We start from the raw sequence: 20,257 nt of genomic DNA, 5'->3' as shown, positions 1-20,257 counted from the left end.
GCAGTGGGGAGTAGTTGGGTGTGACCAGGCCAATGGGGGCGGGGGGCTGCTGGGGGCAATCAGGTTGGCAGGATGGGGAGAGTTAGGGGTGATCCAGCCAGGAGGGGAGGGCAGTTTGGGGTGATCAGGCCAGCGAGGGGCGGTTGGGGGCAAGCATCCTGGCAGGGGGGTGCAGTTGGGGATGAGCAGGCAGAATGGTTAGGGGCGATCAGGCAGGCAGGCAAGCGATTAGGAGTCAATGGTCCAGGATTGTGAGAGGGATGTCTGACTGCCAGTTTAGGAATCAGACCTAAGCCGGCCATCGGACATTCCCCCAAGGGGTCCGATATTGGAGAGGGTGCAGGCCGGGCTGAGGGAAACCCCCCTCCCACACGAATTTCATGCACCGGGCCACTAGTAATAATAATAATAATAATAATAATAATAATAATAATAAAGACAGCCGTTCCTCGAGGCCCTGGCTGCTGCCGCTACAGAAGCGTATGGGAATCCCAGCCCCGGGTGCTGGTGGTGCTGGAGGAATGCTGTTAAGGAGACCCGCTGAGGTCTTTCTGAAGACAAACCACTTTTTTGTTCTTAGAGTGAGCCATACTCAGCAGGGCCTATAAGACGCTCAGACCTTTTCACAGCTTGTGCATTTCAAAGCTTAAGACTTTACGCTGGAAATGCTTCTAACAAACCGCATACCAATCTGCCTGTAATTGGCACAGGGCATTTGTGCCCATGAACAATTCCACAAATAAAGGAACGAAACCAAACGAACACCCCAGGCGCACACATTCCGGAGAACTCCTCCTGCCAGCCTCTCCCGCAGCCTCGGGAAGCCTCGAACCTTCCCCAAGTCACTTCTCCTGAACTGAGGGCCATGCCCACCCTCGGGTTCCCAGGGTCTCTCCACCCGCACCCTCATCTCCCGGCATCCTGCGCTCTCCTGCACCTTCGCGCCCTAGAGGCACGGCCGCTCGAGTGGACGACACAGCTCGCTAAGCCAGCCACCAGAGGAGACACATCATGTCCCGCTCACAAGAGGAGTGCATTTCCAATTGCAAGAGAATCCCGAAAGAAGCCTCTTTGGAAATGTCTGGACCGCCCCATGGACCGTACCCACCACCCTGGACCAAACCCAGGGCGCAAGCCTGCTCGGTGAGGTGTCACCGGGCACCGCCGGCTGGGTGGCAGGCTCTGGCTGCACCCGTGCTCCGGCCAGACGGCCGCGGCCACAGAGCGGGGACAGCGCCCCAAAGGCAGCGTACAGACCTCCCGTCTGTCAGCCTCTGGGCCACAGCTGCCTTCTCAGACCTGCCTGCGGATGATTACCCCCGGAGGGACGCATGGCCTCATTTTGAATAAAACAAAATGTTTTTTAAAAATAGGCCGGGCCCCTGCGGCTCAGTTGGTTGAGTGGCATGCTGGGCACCAAAAGGTCACCGGTTCGATTCCCAGTCAGGATACATGCCTGGGTGGTGAGTATGGTCCCTGGTTAGGGTGCATAGGATGTTTCCCTCTCACAACAATCTCTCTCTCTCTCTCTCTCACGTAAAAACATTTTTTTAAAAAAGTAAAATAAATAAACAAAGAAAACAAAAAATTTTTCCTTGTGGATTCCCAGTATGGACTGAGATTTTTTTTTAACTGACATCAAATTTGCACGCACTTACCCATGAGGTATATGTTCCAAGACCCCGGTGGATTCCTGAGACCCCGCATACTACCCAACCTCATATATACCATGACCTCTTGGCTCATGGGTTGATGCTCACCCACTGAGCCACACCAGCCGGGCATAAAACATGGCTTAAAGCCCAGCCTGGAGAGGAAAGCATGGCTGGGAATGGAGAGGTGGTGGGCACCGGGTACCCAGGTGCATTCTGGGGAAAGGCAGCAGCCCAGTTAGCAGCCCCTTCAGGTTTGGCCAAACCCAGCTGCCGACCCTGTTCAACCAGGCGTTCACCCCATAAAGAAACCCACCCCCGAAGCCTTCTTAGTCACAGCTCCCCAAGTTTGCCTACCTCGGGGCGGGACCCCCGTCCTCAACTGGGACTGCGGAGGGATGTTCTCTGTGCTCGCCAGGGTCCTCCGCTTGTTGCCTCGGCTCCACGGGCGCCTCCTGCCACGGGCAGCACAGAGAGACGAGTCATCGCCGCCTTCTCCCAGACACCCCTATTGCCAGCCCGCGCCTGGGCGCGCCCCACGGGTCTGCGGGCTGGGCCCCACGCTGGCCAGCCGTGGGCTGGAGCTCGCCCTCTGCAGACCTGCGCCAAAACCCCAGCAGACTGCCCTGGCCGGTGTGGCTCAGTGGACAGAGTGTCAGCCTACAGACTGAAGGGTCCCAGGTTCAATTCCGGTCCAGGGCACATGCCCTGGTTGCAGGCTCCATCCCCAGTGGGGCATGTAGGAGGCAGCCAATCAGTGATTCTCATCATTGATGTTTCTCTCTCTCCCTTTCCCTTCCTCTCTGAAATCAATATAAATATTTTTAAAAAAACAAAAAAACACACACACACATCAGACCCACATCCATCGCGGTCCTGGAAAGGGAGCAGAACTCCTACACAAGGATACACTGGCCAAAACCCCCAACCGGCTGGTCCTGCTCACTGGGCGAAGCCTCGAGCCCAGGACTCGCCAGCCTGTGGGATGCTTGTCTCCTGACTGAGCGGCAGGGACTCCTCACGGGTCACGCTGCGTGGGCTGCGGGCCAGGGCACCTCCAGGGCAGAAACACACACTCCTGGCCTTCCAGAACTCAGGCTCTCCACACACACACCCTGAATGCTGTGCGATATCCTACTGCAGTTCTCTTTTTTAAAATATATTTTTATTGATTTCAGAGAAGCAAGAAGAGGGAGAGAGAAATAGAAACAGCCATGATAAGAAAGAATCATCGATTGGCTGCCTCCTGCACGTCTCCTACTGGGGATCAAGCCCACAATGTGGGCATGTGCCCTGACCCAGAATTAAACTGCGACCTCTTGGTTCATAGGTCGACACTCAACCACTGAGCCACACCAGCCAGGCTTTACTGCTGGTCCTTTTAAAAAGAAGCTGCACCTGGTGCTGCAGGAAATATGTACCTGGACAAACACAAGTGCAGGTTTAAGAGGCGAGAAAAGCAGAGAGAGAGGGAGAGAAACTATTGGTGTCGAAGCATGGACACAAATACGCTGTTTGCTAGAAACTTACCTCAACTTTGACCATCAAAACTCTTACCTTAAAAGAAAGGGCAATAGCATCATGTTGCAGTGCCTTTTTTAAATAAATGTTTTTATTGATTTTAGAGGTAGAGCAAGAGAGAGGAAGAGAGAAAGAGAGAGAGGGAGGGAGGGAAGAAGGGAGGGAGGGAGGGAGGGAGAGAGAGAGAGCGAGCGAGCGAGCGAGAGAGAGGTGATAGAGAAACAGATTGATTGCCTGTTTGCACCCCAACCGGGGACTGAACCCACAGACTGGGCATGTGCCCTGACCAGGAATCGAACCAGCCATCGTTCTGGTGCACGGGACGATGCTCAACCAGCCGAGCCTCACTGATCAGGGCTGCGTGGCTTTTTCATTACATGTGCCCGAGAGCAATCTTTAAAGAGATTTGGGGGAAATACTAAGAAGAACAGACACTAACAACATTAAATGATTAAATGCCATCCATGTTTGAAAGCCTCTCTTCATTTCGGAGGACAGCTTGCCATCCTCTACAGTCCCTCAAGTTCTTTGCTCGTAACCAAGGCAGAGACAAGCTACTGAGAGAGGGGGAGACAGCTGCAGCCAGAGAGGGTGGGGAACCCCGCTGGGGGTGAATCAGGACACCTAAAAGCGCCGTGAAAAGCGGAGGTTGTCCAGGTCCCTCTCACACAGCGCTATGAATGCTGCACTGAGTGGGCACAAGTCATGCTGGTGCTGCCCGTTATATCTGGGGGTACCTTATAGGTCCTTTAGATAGTGGCCAAGCCTGGCCAGCGTGGCTCAGCGGTTGAGCATTGACCTATCAATCAGGAAGGAGGTCACAGTATGCTTCCCAGTCAGGGCACTTGCCCGGGTTGCAGGTTCGATTCCCAGTGGGGAGCGTGCCGGAGGCAGCAGATTGATAATTCTCTCTCCCCCTCTCCCTTCCTCTCTGAATTCAATAAAAATAAAAATAAAAACTTTAGAAAATAAATAAAAGACAGCGGTGGGGTGACCGTGAGCTTGCCCACGTGTACGCTCACCTGTTTGTAAAGGTCTGTGGAGGGCGATGACCGTGACCTCTCGTGAACATACTGCAGCCTCTCCTGTTGGTCCAGGCCCACGTCCAGGATGTCGTCGGCCGAGTGGTACCTCCCCGAGCCCCTGGCCTCTGGGCCTTTGCTCTGTTTCCTCCAAGAGGCCTGATACTCTGCAAAGGTCCCAAGCCTCTGTGGCGGCTCCGATGTCCCCGTCCTGCCCGCTTTCCTGGGACCTTCGGCGTTTTCTCCAAAGGAGGTGGTGTGGGCCCTGCCCTGGGGCGGGGGCTCGGCGCCCGGGTCCCCGGGGCGCGCGGCCCGCAGCCTGTCCGGCTTCTCCTTCGCGACCCCGGGGAGCGCCTGCCTGGACCTGGGCCTCTGCGGAACCAGCCTGCTGGTCTCCTCAAAGAACTTCCACCTGTCGGCGAACGTCCCCACTGTGTCGTCGGGGTGCGGGCGGGGGCAGGGAGGCCCTGAGAGCCCCACCTCGTTCATCTTCTCCGGCTCCGAGTATGACTTCAGCTTCTGCTCCACCGTGAACCGTTTCCGGCCCCCGATGCGGGCCACGTGGGCCGGGCCCCCTCCGGATGCGGGCGGCCTGGCCGGGCCCGCGCCCTGGGAGGCAGCATCGGGATCTGGGTGGGGGTCCCCGGCCCTGGGTTCCCGGGGACCGGCCGGGCCGGGATCCAAGTCGCGGCGCTTAAAAGACGTGGCCCGCAGGACGCGGGCCTGGGCCTCCTTCAGGTGGTCCTTGTAGGTGCCCAGCAGTGGGGCCCCCGCAGCTGGTCCCCCCAGTGCCCCCCGCCAGCCGCCGGCCTCCCCGCCGGCCTCGGGCGCCGCCAGCGCCATGGAGCTCTTGCTCTTCTGCAGCCGCGCGCGCCGCAGCTGGATCTCGTTGCGGAGGGTGGTGGAGAAGCGGTCGCTCCTCCGGGTGGCTTTGCCCACCTGGGCATCGAAGGGCGCCGGCCTGTCCCTGCCGCCCTCCGGGCCGGCCTCGGGCCGGGGCCCCTCCCGGGCCAGCGAGTGCAGCAGGGGCGTCCCGCGGGCGGAGATCCGGCCGCTCTCCCCATCCGAGACTCTCTGCACTCTGTCGCCGTGGCGGGCTCTCTGCGGCTCCTCTGACCCTCTGTCTCCTGGGTCCCCCTCAGGGGCATCCAGGGCCTCCTGGTGGAGAGGGGGGTGACAGCGTGGCCTCTGGCCTGCTGAGTGTGTGGCAGGACAAGCATGGGGCCCCAGGGGCGAGTCGCAGCGCCAGCAGCCTTCCCGGGGCTGAGCCGCCTGGGCGCCCCCCGGGGGGCCCTGTCTGGTGGCCGCGGAGCGGTGGTGGCTCTGCCCCGCGCTGTCCCCCTTGCGCTCAGCGGCACCAGGCTGCCTGGCCAGGGCGGAGCTGGCGTCCTGGAAGCTGTGGGTGACGATGCCACGCGGCTGCCCCCTGGGCACCACGGTGGCCCTGGGGCCCTCGCGGAGGAAGGGACTCTCGTCACTGCTCTGGCGTGGGTGCTGGCATGCATAGGCGGACGGCGGGAAGCGCACGTCGGTGCTGGACAGAGAGGAGTGCAGCCGGCTGGGGGCGCCGTGGCTGGACGGCCACCCGCAATCCAGGGGGCTGCCGGCAGCACAGCCCGAGCTCTCGGGCCGCCTCCGCTCACCGGGGCGGGCTGGCTTCCGCTGCGGATCGGGGGGCTCTGCCCTCCAGTCGCCCTGGCTCTGAGCCCGGCTCCGGCCCGGAAAGTGCTGCGCGGTGGCCGCCTCAGGGCACGGAGGGCCCTGGGCCTTCTCGTGGCTCTTGGTGGCGGCGAAGCTGTCACTGCGCAGAGGGGGCGGCGGCGGCGGGGGGGAAGGAGGTGCCCTCTTCTTATCGGGAACGTGCCAGATGGGCCCAAAGCTGGACCTCCCCGACGGGGCCAGCTTGGGCTCCGGTGCATCCTCGGGCCGGGGGCTCCTGCTGCTGTCCCGGGGGCCCCTGGAGGGGACGCAGCCGGGCCTCTCCTCTAGGCCCTGGGGATCCCCCCGGCCGCTGGGCCGCGACGCCTCCCACAGGCCCACCTTGTAGAGGATGTTGTCTGTGGACGAGGCATCAGCCTTAGGCAGGGTGTGGTCGGGTGTGCTGGAGCTGGTGCAGAACGAGCCGTACGCCGAGTCCCGCTTGCTCGGGCCGCCCAGGTGATCGATGCTGCCGCTGGACTTAGCGGCCGAGAGGCGGCCGGAGGGGGAAGGGGAGGGCTGGGAGGGCTGGTCCAGGCTGTCTACGCTGCCCAGGGAGCTGAAGTGGTCCGAGGTGCGCTGCAGGCTCGACGGCTCCCACGCACCGGACAGGTCCTGGGAGGAGGCGCTGTGAGGCAAGAAGAGAGGGAGAGCTTGCGTTACAATTGTCACCGCAGACCCGGCCGGCGTGGCTCAGGGGTTGAGTGTCAACCTATGAACCAGGAGGTCAGGGTTTGATTCCCTGTCAGCGCACATGCCCGGGTTGTGGGCTTGATCCCCAATGAGGGGTGTGCAGGAGGCAGCCGAACATGGGTGCGTCCACGGCCTTGGCTCATCAGGGACACAAATCATTCCAACTCAAGGGAGGAGTCATCCCCCATCGTGCGGGCAGCGCGCCTACCTGGTGTGGTGGTGGCCGTGCCAAGATGGGCAGGCGCCGGCGGAGGACAGCTGGCAGGTGGGCGTCTCGGGGTGGCTGTCGGAGAACTTGGTGGCGTGCCAGGAGTGGGGCCTCCAGCTCAGCTCGTTCCTCCTGAAAGAGCACACACGACTCAGGGGCTGCGCACGGGACATGGTCATGCCGAGGCGGCCACCAAGCCACAGCGACCTCTGCTTGATGCCTAGCACCGTGTCCAGGTGCTGCCCGCTGCCCTAAGCACAAGCGCGCTTTTTAAATGTCTCTTGATGCCCGGCCAGTGTGGCGCAGTGGTTGAGCATCGACCTAGGAACCAGGAGGTCAAGTTCAATTCCCGATCAGGGCACAGGCCTGGGTTGTGGGCTCCATCCCCAGTGTGGGGCGTGCAGGAGGCGGCCGAACCCCGATTCTCTCTCATCATTGATGTATGTTTCTCTCTCTCTCTCTCTCTCTCTCTCTCTCTCTCTCTCTCTCTCCCTTCCTCTCTGAAATCAATAAAGCTATATTTAAAAAACAAAGAATATTATACAATAAAGAATACTAAAGATAAAACCAGAAAGCATGTACCACCTAAACCCCGACAACATGGGTGGCAGGCAGAACATGGGCTGCATGGACTTGACGACAGCTGTCTACGAACTAGTGTCAAACATGGGAAGGGGTCGTCAACCAAGACCGTCCCTCATGGCATTTCCCAAGATCCCCATGAGGAAGGCCCTGGCCCTGTGAGTGGCAGTTCCAGGCGGCTTCCTCAGGGCTACAATGTCCACTTCTTTCATCTCCAGACCGTCACCGCTAGCTAATGAAGGAAAGGGACTAGACTGATTGAACAGAGGCAGAGAGACAAGGAAGGCTGGGGAGAGGGGGCGGGGCAAGGGGAGCCTTACACCCCGGGACATCACACTCTGGAATGCCGCAGGTTACTAGGGGTTACTGGGCCAGTGTCCTTCCTTCTTGGAAGATAGCACACCAAGAAACAGCCCGCCTAGTGGTTGACAATGGAGCACTGACCTATGATCCAGGAGGTCATGGTTCGATGCCTGGTCAGGGCCATGTCGGGGACGTATAGGGGGCAGCAGATCCATGATTCTCTCTCGTCGTTGATGTTTCCCTCTCTCTCCCTCTCCCCTCCTCTCTGACATCAATAAAGATGCATAAAAAGAATAAACAAGTGAACCCGGTGGGAAGGGTTACACTGCAAGCTATATGACCGAGGTTGTCACGGCACTGGGAACGGGACAGTCCCCTGGAACAGGCGTGCTTCTGCCGGGCTTGTGAGCTTCCTGGGGCACAGTGAGCCTGTTTGGGGTCAGAGAAGGTTCCGGCTGCTTGTCCGCAGGCACCTGTGGCCTGAAGCGGGTGCGCCTGTGACGGTAAGAGACAAGCTGCTCAGCACCCTCGTGCCAGTCACTCAGTGACCATCCTGAGGACGCTGGGTGCGAAGTCTGGGCACAGAGCCTAGTGCCACCTGGAATTCTCTGTCCCTGTCCCTCAGGTCTGGCTCACACTGGCCTGTGCAGCAGGAGTGAAAGCAAGAGCAGATGTAAGATCTTTTTTTTTTTCATTTTACTGTTAATCCTCTCCAGAGGATATTTTTCCTCTTTTACAGAGAGCGGAAGGGCGAGGGGGGAGACAGAGAAAGAAACATCGATGTAAGAGAGACATGTCCATTGGTTGCCTCCTGCACACACCTTACCCAGGGCCAGGGATTGAGCCTGCAACCGATGTACGTGCCCTGGACCGGAATCGAATTCAGGACCCTTCAGTCCTCAGTCCCACACTCTATCCACTGAGCCACACCAGCCAGTGCCCAAATATCATCTTTACTCAGCACGAACATTCCTTTCATCATCACAATTTCCTGAAAAGCTCTGGCCCTGACAATTCACACCAGCTTTCCTGGCTCCCCAGATAAAACCATTCATCACGACAAGGCTCCCGTAAAACCAAGATCCATCTAAATTCACTTCAACTTTTAAAATTACCTTTAAGTGGGTCAAACACATGGTGCCAGAAGACAATGTGACTTTGAGTGGTAGACGCAAAGACAATATACAGATGATGTACCATAGAATTGCATACTTAAAACCTATATAATTTTATTGGCCAATGTCACCCCAATAAAGTTAATTTAAAAAATAATAATTTTAGTCTCGCCGGCGTTGCTCAGTGGTTGAGCATGGACCCATGAACCAGGAGGTCATGGTTTGATTCCCAGTCAAGGGCACAGGCCTGGGTTGCAGGCTCAATCCCCAGTAGGGGGCATGCAGGAGGCAGCTGATCCATGATTCTCTCTCATCATTGATGTTTCTCTCTATCTCCCTCTCCCTTCTTCCCTGAAGGGAATAAAAATATATTTTAAAAAATAATAATTTTATATACTAGGTAGTGTTGCGTTTTGTTTCGAAAGGACAGGGTTTACATAACAAATATAAAAAATGCTAGGCTGTCACTCAGAGTTAAGACCCACAGATGTAAATACCAAAATTCGTTTTTAAAGAGCAATTGAGTAAGTGCCTCAATGAAATAGTTCATTCATGTAAAAAAAACCCAGAACTCCCTCCTTCCCCTCAAAAAAAAAAAAAAAAAAAGCAAGGAAGGAAGGAAGAAAGAAAGAGGGCTATATTATTTTTCTAACCTTTTCAAATGCAACAAATGGGCACAGCCTCACAAAATCAACAAGGTCTGCATTTATCTCCATGAACTTGGCGGGCCTGACGGGATAGGTCGGGTTGGCTGTGAGGCCAAGGTCATCAGTGCGGGGGGGGGGGGGGGGGCAGGGACTTGGCCCCAGGCACGCCTGGTGGACACTGGGATGTGGGCATGCGTGGAACAAAGCCACAGAAGCACCGCCCACGGGCCCCAAATGAACCCGCTCCGAGCTGGCCGCTGCCCTCGGGCCTGCCAAGCCTGTGGGAGCCCAGGTCCTCGGCAGCCCTCCCGTCTGTGTGTCCCCCCTTCTCCTGCCAGACCCACCTCCTGCCCCTCCGCTCGCCAGCTCTGCCCCTCACTCCAAAACCTTCAGCAGCTCCCAGCGGCCACAGAGGGAAGCTGGGCTCCTAGGGCACTCCTTGGCCAGTCCCATGGGCATTACCTGGGCAAGGGCTTGGGCTGCTGGTGTGCTGGCACAAGCCCTCCTGGCAATTCAGATGCAGGCCCAGGCCTGAGCACTATCTAGCCCAGTGGTCAGCAAACTCATTAGTCAACAGAGCCAAATATCAACAGGACAACGATTGACATTTCTTTTGAGAATCAGGTTTTCTAAACTTAAACTGTGTAGGTAGGTACATTGTTATTAACTTAATCAGGGTCCTCCTAAGCTGGCCTTTGCTAAAAACTCAAGGGGCCAAAGAGCCACCTGTGGCTCCTGAGCCGCAGTTTGCCGACCAGGGGTCTAGCCCAAACCACCTCGTCAGCCGTTCCCTACACTCCGCTTTGGTGCGTCCCGTCCCTCTGCCATCGCCTTTGGGGCCTTGGAACCACTGACGTGGGCCTGACAGCAGCTTAGGAAAGATTGCTGAGTTCTGGAGGCCCCTCCTCCCCCCGGGTTCCCCCTCCGCCCCCCTCTCCCCTCCTCCCCTGGCCCTCTTCCTCCCATAGTCCCCCTTCCCCTCCCCTCCTCCCTCCCTCCTTCTTTCAACCCCCTTCTTACCTTCCTTCCCTCACCTCCCCTGGTCCTCCCTCTTCTCCTTCTCCCCCCTCTCCCCTCCTCCCCTGGCCCTCTTCCTCCCATAGTCCCCCTTCCCCTCCCCTCCTCCCTCCTCTTCTCCTTCTTTCAACCCCCTTCCTCCCCTTCTTCCCTCACCTCCCTTGGTCCCCCCTCTTCCCTCCTCCCTTCAAGCCCCTTCTCCCCCCTCCCTTCGTCCCCCTCCTCCTCCCTTCAGCCCCCTCCTCCCCTGGTCCCCCTCCTCCTCCCCTCTAGGGGCCCTGCCTGTCAGCTGTCAGCTCCTAATGGTATGAGATTAACAGCTTGCCTGGAGTGCTTCTAGCATGCTACATGCATGTATAAAACATGATTACATATATTTAATACGAGACACAGTCAGCCTTGCAGCATTTGTCACATGGTGCCGTGCTGTGCCCGAGAGGACGTGCAGGCCTGCGGGAGGGACTGAGGCAGGTGCTGCCCGCACATCCAGGAAAGATAACCACCACCGTCCCCGCCCCCAGGCAGCATCCAAGCCCTCAGAGCTGCGCGGAAACAGAAACAGATGCGGGGCGCGTCCCACGGGGGCAGCGGGGGCTCCTCTGCGCCAGGTGAGGCGGGCACCCCTCTGCCCGGGCAGGCCCGGGCACGGCTCCGGCAGCGTTAGCAGGCCCGTGGGAACGGCCCATTAGGAGCCCGGCAGCACTGGGCACACCAAGTGGCCCGGGCTCTTCCCATCACATCTGCTCGCCAGGAAGGGAGGATCAAAGGCTGCCCCCCCTCCACGGGGCAGGCAGCGCGGCCCACAGGCAGGCTGTGTCCGAACTCCTGACCGTCTTAAAGGCACAGTGCACCCCCCCCCCCCAAAGAAACGTTCTCACGTAATTAGAGTCATCTGGTTTGAAGCTTACGCCATACCCATACCCGACGGCGAAATCTGAGCAGAAGTGACGTTTCCCAAAATAAAACACATCTGATCTTTTTTCCTCCTGATTCTAATAAAAGTGATACTGTTCTCGTTACAAGAAAAGTATCTATGCCTATGCGTGGTGGCTGATGTTAACAACCTACTATGATCGTTTTGCAGTATGTACATGTACTGAGCCATTGCACTGCACACCTGGCACTAACACGTCCCAGTGCTGCCCGGTCCTCTACAATCGTGCGAGGGCCTTGGTCCCGGGCCCGGCCCGCTGCAGCTTTGCCCAAAGGAAGGACATCCGGTCTAATTAGCATATTATGCTTTCATTATTCTGGATTATTTTAAACCACAATAATGAGAACACCCCACAAGTCAGGGTGTCTATTCAGCACAAACCTCTGTTTCAGCAATAAAACAGGCACAGCGGCCTCTGACCCTCACCTCCAAAATGCTCAAAGCACAGAAACCTGCCCTTGAAACGTGAAAAAAAGGCTTCAGGCCACCCTCTCAATGCACCAGGCGTCCCAGTAAGATCCACACCCTCTTTCAGAACAAACACAGTCCCGCCACCCGGCATGGCTCAGGGGTTGAGCATCGACCTATAAACCAGAAGGTCACAGTTCCATTCCCAGTCAAGGCACAGGCCCAGGTTGCAGGGTCATCCCGTGCGGGGTGTGCAGAAGGCAGCTGACCCATGATTCCCTCTCATCACGGATGTTTCCCTCTCTCCCTCTCTCCTCCTCTCTGGCATCAATAAGATATATTAGGAAGAATATAAACAAACCGCTGTCCTGCCCTAGGAAGAGCCCTCGGAGGGGGCGGTGGGGAAGGGACACAACCTGCGGCCAGCCTAGCGACGCCGGTCCTCCAGCTGCGTGGGTGCACGGAGCTGCTTCCGGAGCATCCTCAGGGGGCCCCACGCAGAGCCACCTGCCCAGACAGCGCCAGGGACGGGGACAGGCTGCCTCGGGCGGGACTCGCTGCCAGGCAGTGACGCCAGAGCCCAGCGCGTGTGGTGAGAAACGCGCTCCCAGCCAGGCCAGGGCTGTCCCTGGACGGGAAGCCTCCTTTCTCCCAGTGCAGCACCTGCCGCCAGTCTGGTGACCCACAGCTGCGGCCGAGATCCTCCTCCCGGGGTGCTAATCCCCGGCCCCATGCCGGCTTAGCGGACGCAATCGAAGTCACAAAGCGGTTTAGGCTGCCAGCAGAGGCAGGAAGTGACATGAGTCAACCTTACGGATAATTTGGCCACTGGGCTGGCCACACCGGCTGGCTGAGAGTGAGATTCATGCTGAGGTGGCAGGCAGTCTTCGCTGCAAACAAAACGAACGTCACCATACCAACTGGGGGGACTGGGACAGCAAGAACAAGCTTTAGAAAATGACTGATGGCATGACTTTCAAGGAAAACTTTCCAAGGGGTTTAAAATTGTATGTACTTTTGAGCCCTAGCCAGTTTGGGTCAGTGTTTACAGCATCGGCCTGTGGACCAAAGGGTCCCAGGTTCGATTCCGGTCAAGGGCATGTTCAGGCTCCTTCCCAACCCAGGTCCTGGTCAGGGGGCATGAAGAAGGCAGCCCATCGATGTATTTCTCTGCATCTTTCCCTCTCTCTCCCACTCTCCCTAAGAATCAATGGAAAACTATCCTTGGGTGGGGATTAAAAATAAAATAAAATAAAATAAAAAGTAAAAGTGTATGTACTTTTGGGGAGCTGCATTTGTGGGAATTTGCCTCTGAAGTGAGAAAAGTGGAGACTGCCCAGCGCTGTCCACACAGGGGACGGTGACAGCCTTGGCCGCAGCGAGCCGCGCCCGCCCCGGCGAGGGGCTTAGCTCCTGGCCACTCCTCAGGGGACCGCACAGGTGACCCCGTTTCTGGTCTCACCCCTTTCCAAGCACATCTGCTTAAGCCCGCAGCGGCATCACAGCAGAGTGGCCTGGGGCTGTTCCAGAAGCGTCCACCAGGATCTCCGGGGTGTGGCCTGGACACCCCGGAAAGCAGTGCAGGCGGCAGCCAAGAGAAACAAGGAAAGGTTACCACATCCGCCCTAGCGCGCCTGGTTCCTGCAAGGAGCAGCCCGTTGGCCGGGCGAGGGGACAGCGTGCTGGGAGGAAGGGCAAGGCACTGGCTCGCTGCTCAGCCTCTCCCACGGGCCTGGCGTGATTGACAGCTGGGCAGACGCCCCGCCCCGCCCCACTGGCCCGGGCACCGCCTGGGCATCCCGGAGGAGAACATATGTGCGCTTGGCGGGGGCTCCAGTTACAGTCCTTTGTTCCCAGCGACACCGCTGGGGAGAAAGGAAGTGGCGTTCTCATCCGTCTGGGAAAGGCACGTCGAGGGGCAGATAGCGATCCTGTGTCTCCTCGCGTCGCCCCCGGCCCGGCCGCTCCATGATGACAAGATAGGCGCTGCCAGGCCCGTGAAACAGAACGCCAAGGCTGTGCGACACCGGCCCCCGCAACCCTATCCTGGGGGCCGGGGCTCCCCACGCCCCTGAAACCAAGCCATCTGCAGCTCGGTACACAGCAGCTGTCCCCGAGGGAGGGGCCGTGCACTTACCAAGCCAGGGGCATGTTTGATTTTCTACTTGTTTTTAAAATATATATTTCATTGATTTCAGAGTGAAGGGGGGGGGATATCAATGAAGAGAGAGTTGTGGATCAGCTGCCTCCTGCACGCCCCCTACTGGGGATCAAACCCACAACCCAGGCAGGTGCCCTTGACCGGAATTGAACCATAGTGTCCTGGTTCCTGGGTGGACGCTCAATCACTGAACCCCGCGGGCCGGGCACCAGGGGTGTGTTATATGGAGGCGCACACACCCCGTTCCCCAGAAACACACCCGACCTGGCCATGCTCAGCGCTCAGCACCCTCACCTGAAAGGCCGCCTTCGCGGGCACCTCAGGGGGTAGGGCGCCCTCAGATTGAACCAGGCTGAGTCTGGCCGTCCTCTTGGGGAAAATAACTATTTCGCAATGGTGTGGATAACTGACAGTGCCTTTTTATAAAGTAGCCGCTTTTTCTGTTTGGTTCATCCTCACAGGAGGGTATTTTTTCCCGTTGCCTTTTAGAGTGGGTGGCCTTGACCAGGAATCGGACCAGCCACCTTAAACGTTCGATTCTTTTCCTCTAGTTCGAAGACAAGCTGCTGAGCTCCGGAACGCGGCCGCCCTCACTGCAGCGGCAGGAATGCCCACGTAAGCAATAAAGCCACTTGTCACCTGTCCCGTCCACAGAACCCAGCAAGCCACAAGGCACAGAGCTGCCCCGGAAGCCCGTGTGGCCGGGAGGCCAGTCCACTCCCAAGAGCCATCCTTCCTGTCTGTTCACCATAAACAGCCCGGCTGGGTCTGCCCCAACAGGAAGATGCCACAGGGCAACTGCTGGACAGCCTCCTGCTGCCCCGTGAGCACGGGCACACCCACCCCAAAGGCCTCTCCGCTTTCTTTTGTTAAAAATATTATTTTCTTAAATATGTGTTTATTGATTTCAGAGAGGAAGGCCAGGAGAGAGAGACAGAAACATCCATGCTGAGAGAGAATCATGGATTGGCTGCCTCCTGCCACCTGGCATGTGCCCTGACCCGTAATTGAACCGTGACCTCCTGGGTGTCAACCACTGAGCCAACTGGCCGGGCAAGCTCTCCTCTTTAAAACTGCAGGGGCTGCCAAAACCGGTTTGGCTCAGTGGTAGAGCGTTGGTCTGCGGACTGAAAGGTCCCAGGTTCGATTCCGGTCAAGGGCATGTACATTGGTTGCGGGCACATCCCCAGTGGGGGGCGTGCAAGAGGCAGCTGGTCGATGTTTCTCTCTCATCGACGCTTCTAGCTCTCTATCTCTCTCCCTTTCTCTCTGTAAAAAATCAATAAAATATATTTAAAAATAAAAATAAAAATGCAGGGGCTGGGCCCGCCAGCTCTGGCTTAGCTGGTTGGAGCATCAACCTGTACATACCCAGGTTGCTGGTTCCATCTCTCTCACGTCGATGTTTCTCCCCGCCCCTCTGCCCCCATCATCCTCTAAAACAGTGGTTCTCACCCTTCCTAATGCTGTGGCCCTCTAATCCAGCTCCTCATGTTGTGGTGACCACCAACCATAACATTATTTTCGTTGCTACTTCATAACTGTCATTTTGCTACTGTTTATGAATCATAATGTACATATCTGTGTTTTCCGATGGTCTTAGGCTCTACAGCAGCAACCCACAGATTGAGAACTGCTAGCAGGGTTTACCACGATTAGAAATGTAAAACGTTTTTTAAAATGGGAAGTATCTATAAACACACACACGTGCCACTCACCTGGACTTACGGTAAGGTGACCAGACGTCCCGCTTTTGGCGGGACAGTCCCGATTTTTAACAATCTGTCCCGCATCCCGTGGCGTTTTTAAAAAGTCCCAAACCTTAACTTATGGGGACCTCTCCATGTCAGTGCACACTGGCACACACTTGTAACGCCGGCACTCGCCAGCGGAGTGATCCCCTTTGCTGAATGTCTAGGACCCCAGAAATGAAATTCCGTTCCAAGATCCGCTTTTTGAGACGTGTTGCCAAGCTGCTCACCAGGAGGGCTGTCTATAACTTGTAACCTAATCAGCATCATATGGAACAAGCCCTGTTTGTCCCCACTCACCACCAGGGGGCGCTACTCCACTAGCTAGCCTGGGAGACAAAGCCTAGGTCTGGCCTTTAAACCTGGATTCCTAGTGTCTGGACACGCCGCTTCCTACTTCATCTTCTCATTTGAGGGACCGCCAGTTTGTGCTCACATCCCACTTCCCACTGGGGAGCGCGATTCCATTCTCTCTCTGCTTCCACTAAACCAGCTCTGCTACCCTACACCGGCTGTGTGGGCCTGGAATACGAGCCGGCAGTGACCGGTGTTTTGTTTTCCCTTGTTGGGTGCAGCAGCGAAAATATCCCTGCCTCCTGACTCTGTCCCACGAGTGTCCATGCTATTGCTGCAGCGCTGGGCTGGCCAGGTCACATTTACAGGTTTCATGACTGAGCCCCAGGAGGCAGCATCCCCATCAGATCCCCGGTGACACACGCCCAGGGGCGGTTCCAATCAGCTTCACTCCATCAGCCAGTCCGCACGTGCCCCCGTGCACCGAGCGCTGTGGGAAGCCCCCGTATCTGCCCGCACCGAGCTGGCAGGGCCCCGGAGAGAGACCACTGTCCCCGCAGTAAGCCAACGGGCTGCCCAGTGTGTGGGGGCTCCGGCAGCGCCACCACAGAAACAATGGGGGGGGCCAGTCACCCCGGAGCTGGGCAATGATCCCAGAGCTGGTCTCTCACCAGCCTTACCGTGGAGGGGCAAGCCCCCGCTCCCACCATCACCATCGCCCCGCTCGGTCTACCCGCAGGCCCAGTTCTCAGCAACCACGCCGCTCATTGGAACAAAAGCAGAGGCTTTTCTCTGCCAAAAGGACAATCTCCACATTGCCGGAGACATGACTCCTCACATTCGCTTCATAAATCCAAATAAACCGTCAGCAGTCATAAAAGGGATCTTTTAAAATGTTTGCTGCTTCATTCATCCTTGGCCAAAAGACAACAATACTATATGCATGCACACACGCAATTTAAATCAGGCGGCACATCTTGCTGTCTACTCCATGCCGTGTGTCTTGGTTAACTCGTGAGGCCCGGGGCTTACCTTTTGACCACCAGCTTCAGGGTCTTGTGGGATCCCTTCACCAGGCAAATCGCTTCCTGTCTGAACCCCGAGAGGCCGATGTCATTGATGCCCACGATCTCGTCTCCCGCCAGCAGCTTGTCCACCGCCGCAGCTTTGCTTCCTTCTTCCACCTGCAACGAGGAAGCCGGCCAGTGAGCTCCCGGGTCGGCAAACAGGTGCCCAGAATGTGGCCAGGAGGCTGCCCTCCCCCCCTCCCCCGCAGGCCCGAGGGCCCGCCTTCACACTACGGAGGGAAAGGGGCCATCTGGGCCCCGAGGTGCCCTGCCTCCATGTGGGCTGCCTCTGCTGGGTGCGGGCTGTGTACACCGAGGGAACAGCGTGGACCGCTCAGGAACACACAGCCCAGAGCAGTGACTCATCTTTATCGCCGTTAATCTCACCTGAAGGTAATTTTCCATTCATTTTTAGAGAAAGAGGGAGGGAGGGAAGGAGGGAGGGAAAAAGTCTCACATCGATTGCTGCCTCCTGCAGGTGCCCCGATCTGGGCCAGGGACTGAACCTGCAACCCAGGTACATGCCCTTGACCGAGAATTGAACCATGACCTCCTGGTGCGTGGAACAATGGTCAGCCAGCGGGCCACCCGCCCAGGTGAGCTGTTTTTATGCGGCTGTGTGCTGCTAGGACAGAGTCCAAGTTTCTGTATGTGTGTTCCCTTCCCTTCACACACGGCTAGGAGTGGGACTGCTGGGTTCTGTGGGAATTACGGTGGGCATTTTGAGGAACTGCCAGACCGCTTTTCTCTGTCTATCTATCTATCTATCTATCTATCGTAGTGATTGATTTGAGAGAGAGAGGAACATCAACTTGTTCCACTTGTTTACGCGTTTATTAGTTGATTCTTATATGTGCCCTCACTGGGTTTCGAACCGACAACCTTGGTGTATCGGGTTCAACTGAACTACCAGGCACACCAGCGCACACAGGTCCCGACTGCTCCCCATCCTGGCGGCCTCACAGTGCCTCGGCTCTTTGATTAGAGCCCCAATTAGACTGTTATACCGCCTGTGTATATTAACATAACCACGACTCGGTGCCAAACACGTATATTTTACTGATTTCAGAGAGGAAGGGAGGGGGTGAGAGAGAGACATCAGTGATGAGAGAGAATCATGGACCAGCTGCCTCCTGCACGCCCCACACTGGTGACTGAGCCCGCAACCCAGGCGTGTGCCCTGACTGGGAATCGAACCGTGATCTCCTGGTTCATTGGTCTTCGCTCAACCACTAAGCACACCGGCCTTCGCCCTGAGAAATCTTAATCTTTAAATCCTTAACCCAGTTTTCCCTTCGTAGTAATGATCCGATGGATTCAGTGTCAGTGAGACAGCCCGGTTCTGGACCCGTCACCATGAGCCCAATCCATCCGGCTGCCTTCTGCCTGGAGGAGGAGGCATGTGGAGGAAACTGCATGGGAACACGACCGCGCCGCTGGCTTACACCTGCCACAAGGCAGAGCTGACAAGCCTGGCCACAAAGCCAGACATTTACCACTTGGCTCGTTACAAAAAACGTTTGCCAACCCGTTTTGCACCAAAAAGCCATTCTCTTCACAAACTACTAAGAAAGCACGTGAACAAATGAACGGCCACACATAGACAAGGGTACGATTTGAAAGCTTGCTGCCCCCCACTGTACACCTCGGTGCTCCCAAGAATTCCTTCAAGTCCAAGCAGGTGGCTCAGTGGGCAGCGCCCCCTCCGGGAGGTTGAAATGGGAACGAAGCCACTGAGGACGCCTCACTTCGGAAACCTCACCTTCCCCCCAATCTCCGCCTCAATCCGAGGACAGCTGAACTGGGGTTAATAAAGCAACTATTCATCACACGTCCACACCGTAAATAAAACTAAAGACCACTCATAGCAAGCCTGTGAAGCAATCCATTCCGGGAACAACCGGTTTCGAACGTCTAGACAATTTTATCCCGATGTAATGACAGACGGACGGCAAACAAGTTCCCGCCCGCCCCGGATTACACCTCCCCGCAGGTAATAGTGAGGTGCCGGCCCCACGAGGCGGAGGTTCAAGGGCTGACATGCCCGTGTGAGAGGCCGGGGGCTGCCCAGGGGAAGGGCCCGGTGGGCAGCTGGCTGTGGGGCAGAGGGTGCCCAGGGAGCCCCAGCCAGTGTGGCTCAGTGGATAGAGCGGACCGAAGGGTCCTGGGTTCTATTCCGGTTTAAGGGCAAGTGCCCGGGTTGTGGGCTCCATTCCCAGTGGGGGGCCTGCAGGAGGCAGCCAATTCTCTCTCATCACTGATGTCTCTCGCTCTCTCCCTCTCTCTGAAATCAATAAAAATATTTTTAAAAAGAGGGTGCCCAGGGGAAGATGACCCCACATGGAGTGACCCCTGCGGAGGGACTGAAGCCCTGGGGGTGGGAGACTGAGGCAGCCACCTACAGAGACACAGACCCACAGGCAGGTGACCACGGAGGGGGGGCACTCCAGCCCCCAGCAGTCAGAGGCCCAGTGGGGGCGGGGCCGGCCAGGAGCGCGGGGGCTGGGAGGGGCGGTGTCGAGAGAGGCAGCTCCTACCCAGGAGGCAGTGCAGGCGGGGGCCTGGCATGTCTCAGACGGTAACGCACAGACCAAGCTCCCAGGTGCACATTAAAACACAGGTTCTTGGGGTGGGAACCGGGGGAAGGAGGGAGAGGGGGGGAAATGGGGGTCATCTGTAATACTTGCAACAACAGATATAAATTTTACAAAATAAATTGCCCTGGCCAGTGTGGTTCAGTGGTCAGAGTGTTGGCTGTTGCACCCAAGGGTTGTGGGTTTGATTCCTGGTCAAGGGCATGTGTCTGGGTTGCAGGTTTGATCCCCAGCCCCACCTGGGTTTTGGGCAGGAAACAACCATCAATGTCTGGCCTTTCTCTGTCCCTGGCACAATAGTCCAATTTCCGTAATAATGTCTCATAGTAATTTCTAGGCACATTGGCCAGGAAAAAGAAATCAGGGCGTGTCGTCTGATGATATTAACTTGTGAGGGAGCGGGCCTAGGCCAGTGGTCAGCAAACTCATAAGTCCACAGAGCCAAACATCAACAGTACAATGACTGAAATTTCTTTAGAGAGCCAAATTTTTTAACCTTCAACTTCTAATGCCACTTCTTCCAAATAGACTCACCCAGGCCGTGGTATTTTGTGAAAGAGCCACACTCAGGGGGCCAAAGAGCCACGTGC

At 57.0% G+C, this 20,257-nt stretch overlaps 1 protein-coding gene across 5 annotated transcripts in view; it reads right to left on the bottom strand.

Moving 5' to 3' along the window:
• The window catches only part of SHROOM2 (shroom family member 2), an 81,032-nt gene that overhangs the window by 21,343 nt on the left and 39,432 nt on the right, over positions 1 to 20,257 (bottom strand). For 3 of the 5 annotated variants that reach the window (XM_045575197.1, XM_036420482.2, XM_036420481.2), the window contains exons 2-5: positions 17,039 to 17,190; positions 6,795 to 6,926; positions 4,196 to 6,521; positions 2,010 to 2,107 (exon numbers count right to left, since the gene is read on the bottom strand). In XM_045575197.1, coding sequence (XP_045431153.1) covers positions 2,010 to 2,107; positions 4,196 to 6,521; positions 6,795 to 6,926; positions 17,039 to 17,190 — 2,708 coding nt within the window. Of the gene's footprint in view, positions 1 to 2,009; positions 2,108 to 4,195; positions 6,522 to 6,794; positions 6,927 to 17,038; positions 17,191 to 20,257 lie in introns of those variants that run through there. The other 2 variants (XM_045575196.1, XM_045575198.1) reach the window with 2 other exon arrangements.

The sequence above is a fragment of the Pipistrellus kuhlii genome, unplaced genomic scaffold (genome assembly GCF_014108245.1).
Source record: "Pipistrellus kuhlii isolate mPipKuh1 unplaced genomic scaffold, mPipKuh1.p scaffold_m20_p_69, whole genome shotgun sequence".
Classification (NCBI taxonomy): Eukaryota; Metazoa; Chordata; class Mammalia; order Chiroptera; family Vespertilionidae; genus Pipistrellus; species Pipistrellus kuhlii.
This window is presented reverse-complemented; position numbering and strand designations above follow the sequence as displayed.